The sequence below is a fragment of the Fonsecaea pedrosoi genome (genome assembly GCF_000835455.1).
Source record: "Fonsecaea pedrosoi CBS 271.37 unplaced genomic scaffold supercont1.6, whole genome shotgun sequence".
In the NCBI taxonomy this organism is placed as follows: Eukaryota; Fungi; Ascomycota; class Eurotiomycetes; order Chaetothyriales; family Herpotrichiellaceae; genus Fonsecaea; species Fonsecaea pedrosoi.
Genome location: NW_013550610.1, coordinates 2,081,432 through 2,096,515, shown reverse-complemented (window position 1 = coordinate 2,096,515; position 15,084 = coordinate 2,081,432). Strand labels below are relative to the sequence as shown.

General features: G+C 55.2%; 6 protein-coding genes across 6 annotated transcripts; 2 read left to right on the top strand and 4 right to left on the bottom strand.

The window, feature by feature from the left end:
* Positions 1-37: 37 nt before the first annotated feature.
* Positions 38-1,891, bottom strand: Z517_09582 (uncharacterized protein; the record flags this gene model as incomplete). Its single annotated transcript, XM_013425490.1, has 1 exon — positions 38-1,891. The coding sequence occupies one exon, from the start codon at positions 1,889-1,891 to the stop codon at positions 38-40; it is 1,854 nt and encodes a 617-aa protein (XP_013280944.1).
* Positions 1,892-2,997: 1,106 nt separating this feature from the next.
* Positions 2,998-4,807, bottom strand: Z517_09581 (uncharacterized protein; the record flags this gene model as incomplete). The annotated part of the gene is made up of 3 exons (XM_013425489.1): positions 2,998-3,297; positions 3,373-4,553; positions 4,615-4,807. The coding sequence occupies 3 exons, from the start codon at positions 4,805-4,807 to the stop codon at positions 2,998-3,000; spliced, it is 1,674 nt and encodes a 557-aa protein (XP_013280943.1).
* A 410-nt stretch (positions 4,808-5,217) lies between these two features.
* Positions 5,218-6,587, top strand: Z517_09580 (uncharacterized protein; the record flags this gene model as incomplete). Its single annotated transcript, XM_013425488.1, has 2 exons — positions 5,218-5,963; positions 6,092-6,587. The coding sequence occupies 2 exons, from the start codon at positions 5,218-5,220 to the stop codon at positions 6,585-6,587; spliced, it is 1,242 nt and encodes a 413-aa protein (XP_013280942.1).
* A 577-nt stretch (positions 6,588-7,164) lies between these two features.
* Positions 7,165-9,196, bottom strand: Z517_09579 (uncharacterized protein; the record flags this gene model as incomplete). Its single annotated transcript, XM_013425487.1, has 7 exons — positions 7,165-7,525; positions 7,591-7,852; positions 7,916-8,144; positions 8,201-8,463; positions 8,531-8,631; positions 8,683-8,829; positions 8,886-9,196. The coding sequence occupies 7 exons, from the start codon at positions 9,194-9,196 to the stop codon at positions 7,165-7,167; spliced, it is 1,674 nt and encodes a 557-aa protein (XP_013280941.1).
* Positions 9,197-9,689: 493 nt separating this feature from the next.
* Positions 9,690-10,070, top strand: Z517_09578 (uncharacterized protein; the record flags this gene model as incomplete). Its single annotated transcript, XM_013425486.1, has 1 exon — positions 9,690-10,070. One exon carries the CDS (start codon positions 9,690-9,692, stop codon positions 10,068-10,070), a length of 381 nt encoding a protein of 126 aa, XP_013280940.1.
* A 1,561-nt stretch (positions 10,071-11,631) lies between these two features.
* Positions 11,632-13,525, bottom strand: Z517_09577 (uncharacterized protein; the record flags this gene model as incomplete). The annotated part of the gene is made up of 2 exons (XM_013425485.1): positions 11,632-13,186; positions 13,245-13,525. 2 exons carry the CDS (start codon positions 13,523-13,525, stop codon positions 11,632-11,634), a joined length of 1,836 nt encoding a protein of 611 aa, XP_013280939.1.
* Positions 13,526-15,084: the final 1,559 nt, after the last annotated feature.

Sequence of the window (15,084 nt, the reverse complement as noted above, 5' to 3'; positions counted from 1 at the left end):
TCCTCCTAGCCTTGAGAGATGCCGCTTGCTAACCTATTTAGGTCCCACGTTCGCCTTCATGTGGATACTCATGTCCATGTCCATGTCCATCGTCGCCCCGCTTCCCATGGTGGACGTGGTGCGCCATCTTGGCAATGACCGTCTCCTGGACCGGCGAGGAGACTTTGGCCGTCATCTGCGGCTTGGTGGTCTTGAAGAAGCAGGCGATGGCCATGGTCACCAGGGCAAAGGCGAGCAGCGCGTACCAGATGTAGGTGAAGCTCTTGGCGTAGGCGTCCTTGGTCGAGACCTGCAGGGCGCTGAGCACCGCGGGGGTCACGCCGGGAATGTCGGCGTAGGCCGAGGCGTCGCTGGCCGTGGCCATGGCGGTCAAGAATCTCTCGAGGCTCGTCTGCGGGAGGCCCGCGGCGAGGACGGCCTCGGTCACGTACAGCGGCAGGTACTTCTTCCTCTTGGAGTTGAAGATCTGGCCGAAGATGGTGATGCCGATGGTGGATCCGGCGCAGGCGAACAGGGTCGTCGCGGCCACCGTGGTCGCGACGTACTCGTCCGGTGTCGCCAGCGCGGCGATGATGTTGAGGACCTGCGCCTCCGTCCCGACCGAGAGCCCGATGATCAGGGGCGGCCACATGAACTGCACAAACGACCAGGTCGGTTTGACCAGGGTCATGGTGCCCGCCCCGATGGCGAGAGTCCCCATGGCGACGACGGCGAGCCAACGTCCCTCTTTCGTGTACCAAAATACCCCGGCTGTGACAATGGCTCCTCCAATGTTGGCGACCGAGAACGGCAGCGCCCACACGGCTTGAAGGAGACCGTCGGACTCGAACAGGTAGACGATCACCTGGGGGAGGTAGGCCTGACAGCCGAGCTGGGCAAAGGAGCCGGTGGCCCGCACGACGAGACTGAGTGCGAAGTTGCGGTGGGTGAAGAGGCTGTGGGGCAGGAGGCCGTCCTTGTTCTTGTACATTTTGAAGGACGCGCCCAGGATGAGCACGAAGCCGATGACGAGGAGACAGATGGGCGCGGCCGAGTTCCAGGGATACAGCACGTCGCCGATGCCCATGCCGACAAAGAACATGGTGAGGCCGGTCGTCAGGAGCAAGATGGCGATCCAGTCCATCTTCTTCAGGCGTTGGCTGGTGGACAGGTTGATGCCCAGCGTGCGCGGAGACGGCGAGTATCCCACGAGCAAGGCGATCATGCCCAGGCCATACAGACCAGCACTGACGTAGATACCGGCCCTCCAGCCCTCGAGCGGGCCTCCGATTTCTTTCTTGATGACAATCCCTTCGATGATCGGGGCCAGGATAAAGGCACCGCCGCAGAAGATCCCGGTGATGGCGCCCGTCAGGGGCCGGTGTCTCTTGGGGACAATCTCGTACAGGACCGGCTGGATCAGGTAACCCGCCGCGAGCCCGACGCCGTTGAACGCCTGCCCGACAATCACCATCTGCAGGCTGTTGGCTCGCGAGGTGATGACGGATCCCACGAGGCCGGCGACGCACGAGAGAATAAAGGGCCACTTCCTCCCGAAGATGTCGATGAACTCGCCCAGCGGCAGCACGATGACCGTCACGACGAGGGTCAGCGCCGTGGCGATCCAGGGCGCGCTGCCCGCCTCGGCCGGCCAGTTCGCGATGATGTAGGCGATGGCCCCGGTCGGCACGGTCGCCGCATAGGTGCTGGAGACGTACGCCGTGACCAGAGCGGCCACGTTGATCCAGGTGCTGGCATCCCAGAAGATGGTTTCCTTGTCTTCGCCGTCGGCGCTTTCCACGTCGCTCGCGCCGGGGCTGCCGCCGCCGTGCTTGACGACCTCGATCTGCTGCTCCTCTTGAGATTTCTCCGCCCAGCGATGAGGCGGTGACGTTTCCTGAACACACTCCATGATAGATCTTTTGGAGGGGGTGTTGTCACAAGGACTAATAGTTTGTAGAGGAAGGGAGGGACGGAGGGAGGGAGGAGGGCCCAACTAACCTATGGCCGGGACCTTTTAGGACATGATCAGCTTTTTTAAATGCGGAACTTTACAAGACTCGTCTTGTCTCGTCTCTTTTGTCTGTTTGTCTCCCTCACAGATGAATTCCTAGAACTCCGGGGATGACGGGAGCCTGAATTTGCGTGTCGAGGGGGGAAATCTGGGGTTGGAATCAATGGGAGAATTCCCCCGTCCTAACTGTGCCGTGCCGTGCCCAGTCCAGTTCAGTCCAGTCCAGTCCAGTCTACCACCCCACGGGGAAACCTAATAATCGTGGAGGACGACAAACAAGGTGCCATCGACAGAGACTGGGATAAGTTGAGCTCAGAATCGCGGAGTGAAAAAGAGGGGCGTGGGGTGGTGGCGCCGTATCGTCGAGTCGAGGCCCTTTTTTTGTTCAGCCCTTTTTCGGAGTTTTTTGAGACTCTCGTCGTCAGACTCGACAATTCGACATGCGGGTTTAGAACAAGCACTACGAGTGGATACGGTGGTGGGAGGCCCAATCAAGTCACGGAGCTACAATGTAACAAGTACGACTAGACTAAAGACTAAAGTATATCTGCACCTACGAGGGGAGTTGAAGTCGCGCTGGAATTTAACTCTATTTTGTATTCGACAAGGTATGTACAGTATTATGTATACGAGGTACGACTAATTCCGGCAACTAAAAGGGGGGGCCACTTTTTTATTTCCGATTGGCTTCTTGGACTCGCAAGGGTCGTAAGTCAGCCACAGTGAAGATTGTAGCATGGAGATGGGATGGCACAGGCATCCATTGTCTGTACAGGAAACATATATATGGACTGGATATGGGATTGGTTTGTGTTCGTGTAGGGTAAATAAAATGCTCTGGTACCGGTGCTTAGGGACATTTTGTGTGTAGTTGACTACTCCGCTCTGCAGGGTTTGAGTGCATGTACCTCGTTAGGTTCACAGTAAATGATGCAGAGGCAGAAAACTAGGTCAGACAAATCAAATCAGTGCTTTTGACGCTCCCCGTATCCCTCCTCGGTCTGTCATTGCTGCTGCTGCTGCTGCTGTTGCTGCTCCTCCTCCTCCTCTCGCCGTGAAATCGTATTGTACAGTTTATACTCCTTCATGGCCAGGCTGGTGAGTGACGCGAGCACTGTCAGAGCCAGGATCGTGAACCACACTGAGCGGAGAGCACCCATGTAACTCTCTTCGACGCCGTGGCGCCAACTGCGAGGAACCAGATCCAGGTCGAGGTCGTTTCTTATCCGGCCGATGATGGTCGCCGCGTCGGGTTCGTTCCCGAAGCGACTCCACAGAGAGGCCTTGAGGACGTTTTGAAAGACCTAGATTTGTGGGAGGCGAGGTCAGTTAGATAGGTTTCCTATGTGCGGTGGTCAGTCGGGGACACAGCAGCTTACCGCAGAGGTGATGGTCACTCCAATGGTCGATCCGGTGGAGCGGAATATATACGACGCCGACGTCGCAATGGCCTGCTCCGAGTGGTCGATGGCGGCAATCAGGGCCAGCAACGAGATGACAAACATGCCGCCGTACCCAAAGCCGAACATGGCGAGGCACACGGGCGCCACCCACAGGGGGAATGCCATGTCGAGCATGCACAGCAAGACCGACGCGCCCACGTAGAACCCGATGAACATCCAGTTGAGGTAGAAGTATCTCCCCGTCCGCTTCACCGCGAAGCCGGCCACCAACGAACCGACCAGGAGTCCGGTGCCCTGGCTGATCAGCTCGAAGCCTTGCTGGCTCGAGTTGAGGCCCCTCAGGCGCAAGTAGATGGGCATGTAGAAGAACATGCCGTACAGGGACATCATCTCGAACCAGTTTGACAGACACGCCGCGGTGACGGTGCGATTCAGGAAGAGACGGACCAGGATGAGTGGCTCCGCGGCCCATTTCTCCTCAATGACGAGAAATGCAACCAGCAGCACCGCCGAGAGCGGCAGCGTGGTGAGCACCAGTGGGTGATTCCAGGGCACGAGGTTCCCGCCGCTGTTGAGCCCGAATAGCAGGAGGACGAGCGATCCGACCAGCGTGATGGCGCCGGGGAAATCCACCCGGGCCAACTTGTTCTTGTCGCTGTGTGGCGGTGACGGCAGCTGGACGTATATAGCCACGACGAATGCCGAGACGACGACGAAGGGCACCTGGATCAGAAATGCCGGTCGCCAACCCAGCGTCTGGTTGATCCAGCCTCCAAACACTCCTCCAAGACAACTTCCGCCGCCGAACACGATATTGCCAATGCCCTGCCATACGCCGCGTTTGCGAAGTGGGACAAGGTCAGTGACCACCATGGTCTGGATAGCGAACAGACCGCCTCCTCCGGCACCAGCGACCACACGCCCCGCAATGAGCGTCCAGGTGTTGTTTGCGACGCCACAGATGAGATTTCCCAGACCGAAGAAGACGATGCAGTACAGAACGCCGTCTTTTCTGCCAAAGATCTCGGTCAGTCGGCCAGTCAGGGGCTGCACGGCGGCGGTGGCGATGAGATAGGACGAAGCCACCCACGACAGGAGGGAGAAGGTGTGGAACTCGTTGGCAACGGGGGTGGTGAGAGTTGCCATCATGGACGAATCTCGCAGAGTTTGTCAACAAAGCAGGATTTGACACGGGTCTCAAGTGGTACGTATACATACCCATGGCGGCGAAGAAGACCGCAAGCCATATGCTTCCGATGGTCACGTACAGACGCACGCCACTGACCTCTTCTTGCTCGGTCTTGGTCGCTTCCTCGGCTGGTGGTAATGAAGTTGGCGGGATAGCTGTGGCATTGTCGCTCAATAGAGGTTGTTCCTCCTCGGGGATCGACCTTGTGCGTCGTGCTCCCATCTGTGCTGTGGGTTTTTGATTGAGGAATGTCGCAGAGGGGGGGTCGGTAGTGAGTCGTTCCTTGTATACGATGGATATATGAATATGCAAAGTCACAGGTACAATGTACAGTACATTTGGACTTTTGAAGAAATAGTATCACAACATTTATTGGCCATTTAGACCATTAGACCAGTAGACCAATGTCCCAATGAATCGAGCACAGAGACGATTTACTTCCACTTGGCTGAGGTTCCGAGGATGTTTATTGTTGCGAAATTCCGAACAAGCATCACAGCGTGTCCCATGGAGAGACAGACGAAGCTACCCTAGTCGTCCTCAACCTTTTACGAGGAAACTAGATCAAGTCGTTGCCCTGAATCATCTCGTGCACAGCCAAAACCTGCAGTTCGAGTAGCACCAGTATCGCCATGAAGCCGCTCAGAGGCATCATCCAGACTGCGGCGTTGCCTGCCATGGCGTCCCTGCTCAACCCATTGCCAGCCGGCGTCAACTACAACTCGACCGAGGTTGTCTTTGTGAATCAAAAGGCCCTGGCGACACTTCCGTACTATTTCGAGCGCGGTCAAATGTGTAAGTTGGGCCAAAAACACCCACCCACTTCGACCGCGGCGTTAGAGTCTATCATGTATCTAAACAAGTACCGTCTATACAAAGCGCAGGTATGGGGCACCGTGACCTCCAGTCCACGAGTCAACGGCGAGCTGTCCACTCTGGCCAAAGCATCCTTTGTCGCCTTTGACAGCCGCTTCTTCGACATCCTGGGTCCCAATCCCACCCTCGAAAAGCTCTTCGATCTCCCCGAGCACAATGTCCACGAGGCCCCCAATTTTCTGCCCGCGCAGAATAAAGTCTTCGTGTCCAACTTCAACCACACGTACGAGTACCTGGTCGACTTGAGCGTGGAGCCGCCGGCGCTGCAGAACCTCACCACGGATCCGCCGCTGGAGTCTGTCAATGGCGGCTTCATCCATGAGGGAAAGCTGGTCGTGGGGACGGATGGGTACCGCAACTCGACGCCCCCGGGTCTGTACCTGTACGACCCTGCCACGAACAGGAGTGAGCCGCTGCTCAACAACTATCGAGGGTTGAAGCTGTCGACCCCGGACGACTTGGTGGTTGACCAGTTCGGACAGGTGTGGTTCGTGGATGCACCGTAGGTTATATCAACTCCCAACCCATTTGACACACAAAGTTATCTCCAGCATCTCCCGGACCCCTCCTCCTGGACCACCCAGGGTTCTCTTGAGTGTCTTATGCTACTAACCGACCCAAACCAAACAGATTCAGCTACGTCGCCTGGACATACGACAACCCGCCCGAACTCGCCCCCTCGATCTACTGCTTCAACATGACCTCGGGCGCCCTGTCCGTCGTCGACCAAAGTATCCTCTGGCCCAACGGGATCGCCTTCTCGCCCGACAACCAGACGCTGTACATCACCAGCACGCCGCTCGGCCCGGACAACCGCACCGAGAACCACGCCATCGTCGCCTTCGACGTCCTCTACCCGCACACGCTCGCGAACAAACGCACCGTCTACGTCCCCGACACGTACTTCGCCGACGGCCTCAAAGTCAGCGAGGCCGGCAACCTGTACGCGGCGGCCGGGTCGGGGATCGACGTCGTCACCCCCGAGGGTGACCTGCTCGGCAAGATCACCGCCGCGGGAGAAGTGTTTAATAATCTGGTCTTCCTCCCCGGGGGGCAGATTCTCGTCACGGGCGTCCAGGGGATTTGGAGGGTGCGGATCCGCGAGCAGGGCATTGTCCATTACTAGACTTGCGCTTGTTCGGGGTCGGATCTCGTCATGTGAGGGGTCAGGAATGGATTGGATTTTATGTGTACCGAAAAGTGTGAATTGTGGATTGGAGGCTCCCTAGCTACAGTAATGAGTCGAGTTTGCGGGACGGCATCAACAGCAGTCAGTGGCTAGCTGTGCTCGACCATTACTGCCAAAAAGCTATTTGAATTGTTGTAATGCCGCCATCTAGATCGGCCAGTGCTGAAATGGAAGTCATTGCATGGCTCTAGATCGGAACGGCCACTCCGACTTGATTGCGACTGGCATTTCACGAGGCTACCAGGGCCACACCTCCCCTCCCCGGTGCATTTCTTGAGCCTTGAACTCTCCCTTTCGAGCCGCGTGTCTCTTGCCTCCTCCCCTCCACTCCCCGAAGCAATTGCAATCAGTCAAGCACTTGTTATCTTTTCATCATCTCCCGACTGAGCGACACTGACTAGATGCTGCGGCGTCTCATTGGTCAATTGGTTCGAGACCTGCAGGAGACGAAAAAGATTAGCATGTATATATTCCGTAGCACAACCACACCCCTTCTCCAAACGAGAAATGTTTATCATTTACTCACATCCTTCGTCGCGAGGGCGCACAGCAGCGAAATAACCCCAAACGGAATGCTGGTCAGCCAGACGTATTTGAACGAGGCCAAATATGCCTTTTTCAGGGCCAGGGTCGACACGGCGATAATCTGCGCGTTGATGCCCGGCACGGACGTGATCGGCTCGCTCACCACCCCTGTGAGGATCCCCAGCAGCTGGGCGATGGAACTTTTGGGGAGACCGGCCGCCACGGCAGCGGCGGACACCCTCTCGGGCACCAGGGTTGCAGACTTGCTCGAGAAGATGGTCACGTAGATGGCGGTGCCTGCGGATCCGCCAATGCCTCGACACAGACCAAGAATACCGTAGGCAAATCCCCTTGTCAACACGTCAGTTGTCCCGCTCCAACACGCGTATCATGGGCCCTGTTGATGAATACTTACAGGTACTCGTCTGGGGAGGCATATTGGATCACCAGGATTGTTAGGGTCTCCATGATTCCGATACCGAACCCGCCCAGGGCGGAGAAGGCCAGGGCCATGGAACGGCCGTGGACTCCGACAAGACACATCAGGGGGATGAACAGGACTTGGAACAAGACTCCAACGACCATCATCACGCGAGTTCCAACGAGAGGACCCAGGATCGGCAGAGTGAGCGCGCTGCTAACGCCGCCAAAGTTGACCAGGACGGCCATGGGGAGGTCTGTGTGACAAAGTTATGATTCTCAGCTCTGAAGTATCGAGCGGGTCAGGGAGGGTATCTTACTGTCAACGCCGATTTTGACCTGATTGTCCCCGTCGAACAGAAGCTCGAGGTAAGTGGAGAAGAAGACGGACAACGAGTAGAAGAGCATGCCTCCCACCAAAGCGATGACGCACATCATGGTAAAGGTGCGAACACGTCGGAAGAGGAATGGATGTAAGAACGGGTTCTTGGCCAGATAGGCCTGGTGGAAACCCAGAGCTACGGCGACAACAATCCCCACGAGGAACGGCTGTGGACGTTAGCTTGCGCTGCTTGCGAGGGAGCAAAGGACTGCATAACACTGACCGCCAGAAAACGCGCCGATGTGGCTCCGTACGTGGTGATCCAAGTGATACCCAGCGAGACCAGAACCTGGAACGTGACGATGGCAAACAGACCGATCCAGTCCATGGCTTTGAGGAACGTTTGTCCCGTGGCTCGAAAAGATGCTAGGGGAGGTGCAGGAAAGTAGGTGAAGCAGACGCCCAGCGTGGCGGCTGCGTTGATAGCGAGCGACATCCAGAAGACAGACCGCCATCCCGGGGCTGTATGCACGGCAAGAGAATGACCTGTATCGTTGTCGCCCCTCATCATCAGCTCCTGTACAAGGATCCAGACATGTAGATGCCCACGCACCAACCAAATTGCCAGACATGGACCATACACCCAGACACAGGTTCATAAGCCCGACCACATAGCCTCTATACTTTTTGGGGATGAGTTCGCTGGCGGCGGGACTGTCGCTCTAGTTAGCACCTCGAGGGGCATGGCAGAAGAGTCAGCTATACATGGTACAGGTGACACCTCCTTGGGCGAACCCCAGGATCGAAGTAGCAACGACCACGGAAGATGTCCTGCTCGCGGTTGCACCGACAATGTTACCCACGGCCGTCAGAATACCACCACATATGATGAACCAACGACGACCGAGAAGACTAAACTCCAGTCAGAAACCCAGATGGTACAGCTCAAAAGGACCCGAGGCCCCTACTCAGCGAGAGAGTTGGCAACCAGGATCCCGACTCCCAGGGTAATCGAATAGCCCGTACCGATCCAGCTGGCAAGGACCGGGTTCCCCAGATCGGCTTGGATCACATTGACCACGTTGAGGGGGATCAGATTGATGCCCTGACAGCACCCATACGTGGCTCCGAGACAGATGATGGCAAGCCATGTCTTTGCCTGTACCTTCTCGGCCCGTTCGACATCAGCGGGAGGATGAATTGCGACTTCTGCTTGGACGACCTGTTCGGTCTTGTCTGCATCCTGGATTTCGGGGACTTTGGGTGCCTCGCTATACATGATGGCGTTGGCTTACAGAGGGGGGCCAGGAGGACATGGTCTCTGCCTAGTATTTTATGTCCCGCCTCGGTCCGTGTGTGCATCCATATCACAATCAAGCAGAGACACCGCGGGGAAAAGTGGCGGCATAGTTGGGTATGATTCCGGGAAATAGTCGAAACAACGACCGAATCATGGTGAGAATATGGATCATATCACAATTATTGGTGACTGCGTGACTGCTGCGGGATCCCTTTGGACGAATTCCCTCGACAGAAAATTCCTCGCAGTATCCTTAATTCCGGCTTTTGCGGCGCGAGATGAAACAATGAAAAAAAAAAAAGGGGAGACTCGTTCAGCCTCATCCCAAGAATGAAGAGTGATATGCTCAGTTTCCCCAGAGACGCCTCGCTTTATATCCTGTCCACCTTAATATCAACACCGTCTACTCTTGACAGTCTCTCACAGCCTCTCCTTAACATTCCCACCAGCACCACCATCATCATCAGCAACCATGGTCTACCGGGTCATCAACCTCGTGTACCGCTCCCCAAACATGACCCCCGAGCAGTTCAGACACCATTACGAAACCGTCCACGCCCCTCTGGCCGTCGAATGCACGGATCCCCGCAACGCCCCGCTCTCCTACACCCGGCGGTACGTGGTCGACACGGGTGCGCGACCTCGCGGCATCGCGGCGCCCGACTTTGACTGTATCGCCGAACTGACGTTCCGCGACGAGGCGACGTGGCTGCGCTATCTCGAGGGACTGACGACGGGGGAGAACGGCAAGAGGATCGCCGAGGATTCGCTCATCTTCCAGCGCGCGGCCGAGGCGAAGTTGTCGGCAATGGAGCTGGAGGAGACGACGGTTCTGAGTGCGGAGACGAGTTAGGTTTGGAACCGTTGTGTCGTGTCGATTCGGTGATGCGTGATGCCTCATGTGTAACATGTATAGATGGGTTGGGGATGGGGAAAAGTACAGGCCGGTGACTCGGCTGAGTCTGGGGGAGGTCTGCGTCGAACGAGAGCGAATCTCGACGGTCTAGCGAGACGGCGAACCAGGACTTGTCGAGGACACGCGACTCTCGTTCTCATCCAGATCTAGTGTGGTACTGCACTTGACCATCATGGCAATATGCTGGTTCGGGAGCATCTCTCTCGCCCAGAAATGTCGATTGGATAGCATATCATATCATTCCTCGACACAGACTAGAAAGTTATCATCTACCTATCATCGTACAGCCGCGTAGCACCTGGCGAGTATTTACTATTGAAGAGACAACCCCCCCCCCCTTCTCTCTGCATCTCATCTCTATACCCCCCGTACCTCTATACGGAGGGACTGATTAGACATATATATATATATATATACATTATATATGCCCCGAAATGTGCTTCGTCCATTACCGTCTTCGTTCAGGAAAGGGAGCGAGGCCGCTTTAATCGCGCACGTGACAGAGCATCGAAGGGCGCCTGGTTGAGCACGGGAGAGCGTCAAGGTAGCCACGGCGGACCCCGGGGGAGAGCGCCCGAGCACTGGGCGAGCCACAGGGACCGCTGCCTGATGGCCATCCACAGAAGCCAGTTCGGGCACAGGGGTCCCCTTCGGTGTGCTGCACCTCTCCGGAAGGGCCATCTTCCGGGACATGTAGCCAATCGACACATTTGTCATACTTGAAACCTTTGCGACGAGGGATCGAACAAGATGTTTTTTTTCGACGAGAAGTATTCACCGGAACTTAACTTTGGCGCGCTTCAACCATTTGTTGTTGGGTCTTAGGGAAGATCGAAGCCGGCATAGCTTATGCAGGACTTATTTTGATCGGGACGGAGTCGAGGATTGTATTTGAAAAAGACATATTTCCTGTGAAGTGCGCTGTCATTTTCTCTAACGAATCCTGGAAAATTGCGCCCCCGAGTCACTACTAGTGTTGGCAAGCGTGAAAAAATCGGATACGCGAGTTGTTTTAAAACGCATTCCCAACCCATGGACCAAGATCAGGGACGTTCTCGACGAAATCCGAATCCTCAACGTCGTGCGGTCAGCAAGATCTGGAAGCCAATTGGTGCAGGTTTCCGTGTTCTTCCTCGGTTACTATTCGTAAAGTTGAGCAACAACCCCTATTTGTCTTTACCGGGTGAGCGTGGCTCGCCCAGATCCAGAAAGGATAAAAGGTTCCACGGGTTGCCACGGGCGCTTTAAGTTCGTTTGCGAAGACCCTGTCATCTTGGTGCGATTTCGGGGTCCTTCATTAAGCCATATACCTATCCTACCTAGGTTTTTGAATCACTTGATTATATCCAAAACATACATCTCACCCGGCATCCTGCGCATGTCATGAAGATGGGAAGATCCCCAATCCTAAAACTCAACTCTTCTGCAGTCGTGCGACGTTGCGGTCAACGACTCGGGCTGCGCGGATCCGCGACCGACACGAGAAGTCTTGTTCGGTTTACAACAGACCAACCGTCCGTTGCTTCATCGTGCGGACATCCACATCTTGCCAGAGCCCGACGCTCACAAGGGTGATGGTGTAGAGACTGGTGGCGGCGATGAGCATGTATCGCTGAGTCTCCGCGTAGCTCCTGTTGATGGCGTCTCTGGTCGGGCTGCCCAGAGGATAGCTGGCTTGGACGGTCAAGTCGCCGTAGATGTTGGCGAAATTTCCTTGCGCACTCGCCGGGAGATACTTGAGCAGTTTCTTCGGGAAGATGCCGGTCCACATGGCTCCTGCGATGGTCGAACCGATGGCGGAGCCAATGGCGATGACCATGCTCTCGCAGGCCAAGAGGGCGGGGAAGTCGCGCTGCTTGGACACGGCCATCAGCGTCGTCTGCTCGGAGGTTACCAACACACCGCCACCGAAGGCGACGAAGATCTGACACATGACGATGTATCCGATGTTGACGTCGGGTTGGCGGAACTTGATCATCAAACCGACACCGAGGATGGTGAGTGGGACACCCCAGAAGAGAGAGTAAAGTTTTAGGCGGCCGCTCATGTAGCGCAGCAAAAGTCCGTAGACCAGACAGATGAAGCAGCTGCCCATGGTGTAGATGTTGCTGATGTAGGTTGCATGAACGACGGTCTGGTTGAAGAGGACGATGAGGAGCGAATAAAAGTAGTTGTCCCAAATATACCAAGCCGTGTACAGGGAAGCCGCCATGGTGTAGGTGAAGATGACCGTGCGATTCTTTAGCAGCTCCCAAGGGACAAAGGTGATGGGCGCGAATTTGGCTTCCCAGACGCCGAAGGCGATGACGAGCAAGCCGCCAAAGATGAGGAAGCAGATGATTAGGGGAGATCGCCAAGTATCCGGTTGGTAGGAATAGATGTTAAAGGCCAAGAGGAAGAGCGCCAGACCGGTGGCGAGGATGAGGAGACCGATGACATCGAACTCCTTGAGGTAGTGGCGGGTCTTCTGAGCCAGAGTCATGTTCGCTGTGGGCCGTGGAGGGATGAGGCCAGCCTTGCGCGCCTTTTCCTGCGCAATCCAGTGCATGATTCCGAAGGGCGCCATGACGATGGGGACGATGATGCAGAAGACACCGAAGCCCCAGTGATAACCCATGCCGTTGATCACGCTGTCGGCCGCATATCCGTAGACCCAAGTGGTGATGAGGAATGGCGAAGAAGAATAGCCGATCATGAAGCCTCGATTCTTCAGTTTGGAAGTATCGGCAATGAACACCGTAATGCTAAAGTCGATGCCATTGTAGCCCATCCAGTAAAAGACCTGAGCCGCACAGTAGGTCTGGACATTTTGGCAGCCGGCCATCATAATCAAGCCCATGGTCATGAAGGCCACGCTTATAGCAAATGCATGTGGTCTGCCCCACACGTTCATGATTTTGGCATATGGGAGCTTCCAGATACCGGCGACCAGGGATGAGATGACGCTCGTAAGGGCGGTCAGCGAGTGCTCTTGAAAGGAGCTCGTCACGTAGGGAGTCAAAGTGTTGATGATGCCGTTTGAGAATGCGAGGAGAAACGAAATGAGCCAGATGCTGAGCGGCATCAGTACACCGGATCCGATCAAAGCACTAGGGTGAGATCTGGACTCACACAATATACAGGAAAATGATTTCCGTTTTCGACCATGCATAGGTCATGGCCTGCACCGCCTGTACACCATGTTCGGCATTGGTATCGATCTTCTCGACGGACTCATCGTCGGATGTATCAGCGAGCGACGAGGTAGTGTTGTTGTTGCGGACATCCTTTTCGAGGGAATGGTCAGAGGTGGTCCCATGGCCGGCGAGCACGTCTGACTGTGGCTCGGCAGGCTTACTGCCCAGGGCTGCCAAGTAGCCAGGAACCTCCAGCTTACCAGCGAGAGGTTTCATGTCGAAGTTCAAGGATTGGGATGGTGGGTGGACGTAGGGAGGTCGTCACAACACAGATTGATAAACCAGATTGATAACCCAGATTGATAAGATAAAAAACTTGCAACCGGGCCAGGGGCGGATCATTTCACCATTATATACACAGGGACAGCATACACCAACCGTAAAAATCCGAGATCGGCGGGGCATGACTTGCTCGCTTCAAGCAATTTTCCCTTGGGTGGAGGGGGCAGCAACGCAAACCAGGTCGCATGGTGAGGTAGCATCTTGAATAGCCGCAGGTCTAAAGAGTTCCAGATCGGAGAGGCCAAGACCGAATAAAGGGCGACAAGCTTTCTATCGGCCAAGCCGATGGCTCGCGGAATGCTGTGAGGTGGGGATAACAGAGACCGCAGGGATAGGGCAGACCAGGCGTCGACAGCATCTTGTAGGTGGGCATCAGATGAAAATTTTGATCTATCTGATCCGCAGCAGACTCGCTATTGGCCCATTGGCAAAAGCTGAATGCCCTTACACGCGGCCTCGCAGATTGAATCCGGCTTGGATCGACGTCCACAGGCCCCTTGTCGAGGGTCTTAGCTTGCAACCGATATACTTACTTGTGAGCGTTGCCAGTTCCTAAGAGTCTGTCTGCTGTGGCGCCATGCGGCCAACGGAACAAGGTGGAAGCCGCTCGCTTACCGAAGAATGAAAATGCTTTCCACACGTGGTACATTACATAAGGTTTCCACAAGCTACAATTCTCTAGCCTGGGCCAACATGCTGGGAGGCCAATGGACAAGAGAAGAGATAGTCTGAAGGAGAAGAAGAGAGAGAGAGAAAAAAAAAGGGTCGCCCCTGGTCCTGGATGCCCACGACTCGAACAGTCCAACATGATGAGTTCGGAATGCCGGTGTCAATAGCGTCGTGCTATATTTTTGCATTGACAACGGTCAAAATCGTAGCTATGACCACCCCTGTCAGGACGGGCTGTTGCATCCGCTAATTACTCGGTTCGACGTGATCTTCTCATACCGCGGCCAAAATTAACAGGGATACCCGCCCTTTCTATGGTCGCTGAACCAAATACACCTGCTTATCTCGTGAAGGCAAATTTTAACATCATAAGCCGCTATTGAGTGAGAGAGAGTCAAAGAGTTATCTAGATTTCAACGCACGTTACTCATTCTCTTGTTCATTTATCTACATTGCAAATAATTCCTAGTCTAGCGAAACGGTTTACGAGCGTTTCGGACAGGGAGATTTGCTGATTCTGGTCGTCCAAACGAAGCCCATAATAATCACGTTGGCCCATTTGGCAAACGTAATGTTCTCCTCGGGCAGTCTGTTTCTCTCTGCACCAGAGAACCTGTGTCTTGCTAGATGCACCACAGAAACAAGCCGGATTTCTAGGGTCATTGCCGCGAGTGTCGGCGAAACAATGGAATTTTTCGCCCATCATTCCCTTTACGGTTTGAGGTTTTGGAAACATCCCATATAGTGGGTTTGCCACACTTGATACAGTCGGGCGCAACAGTAGGAGGAGGGTATAGCCAGGTACCGAGAGCTTAGTATATATA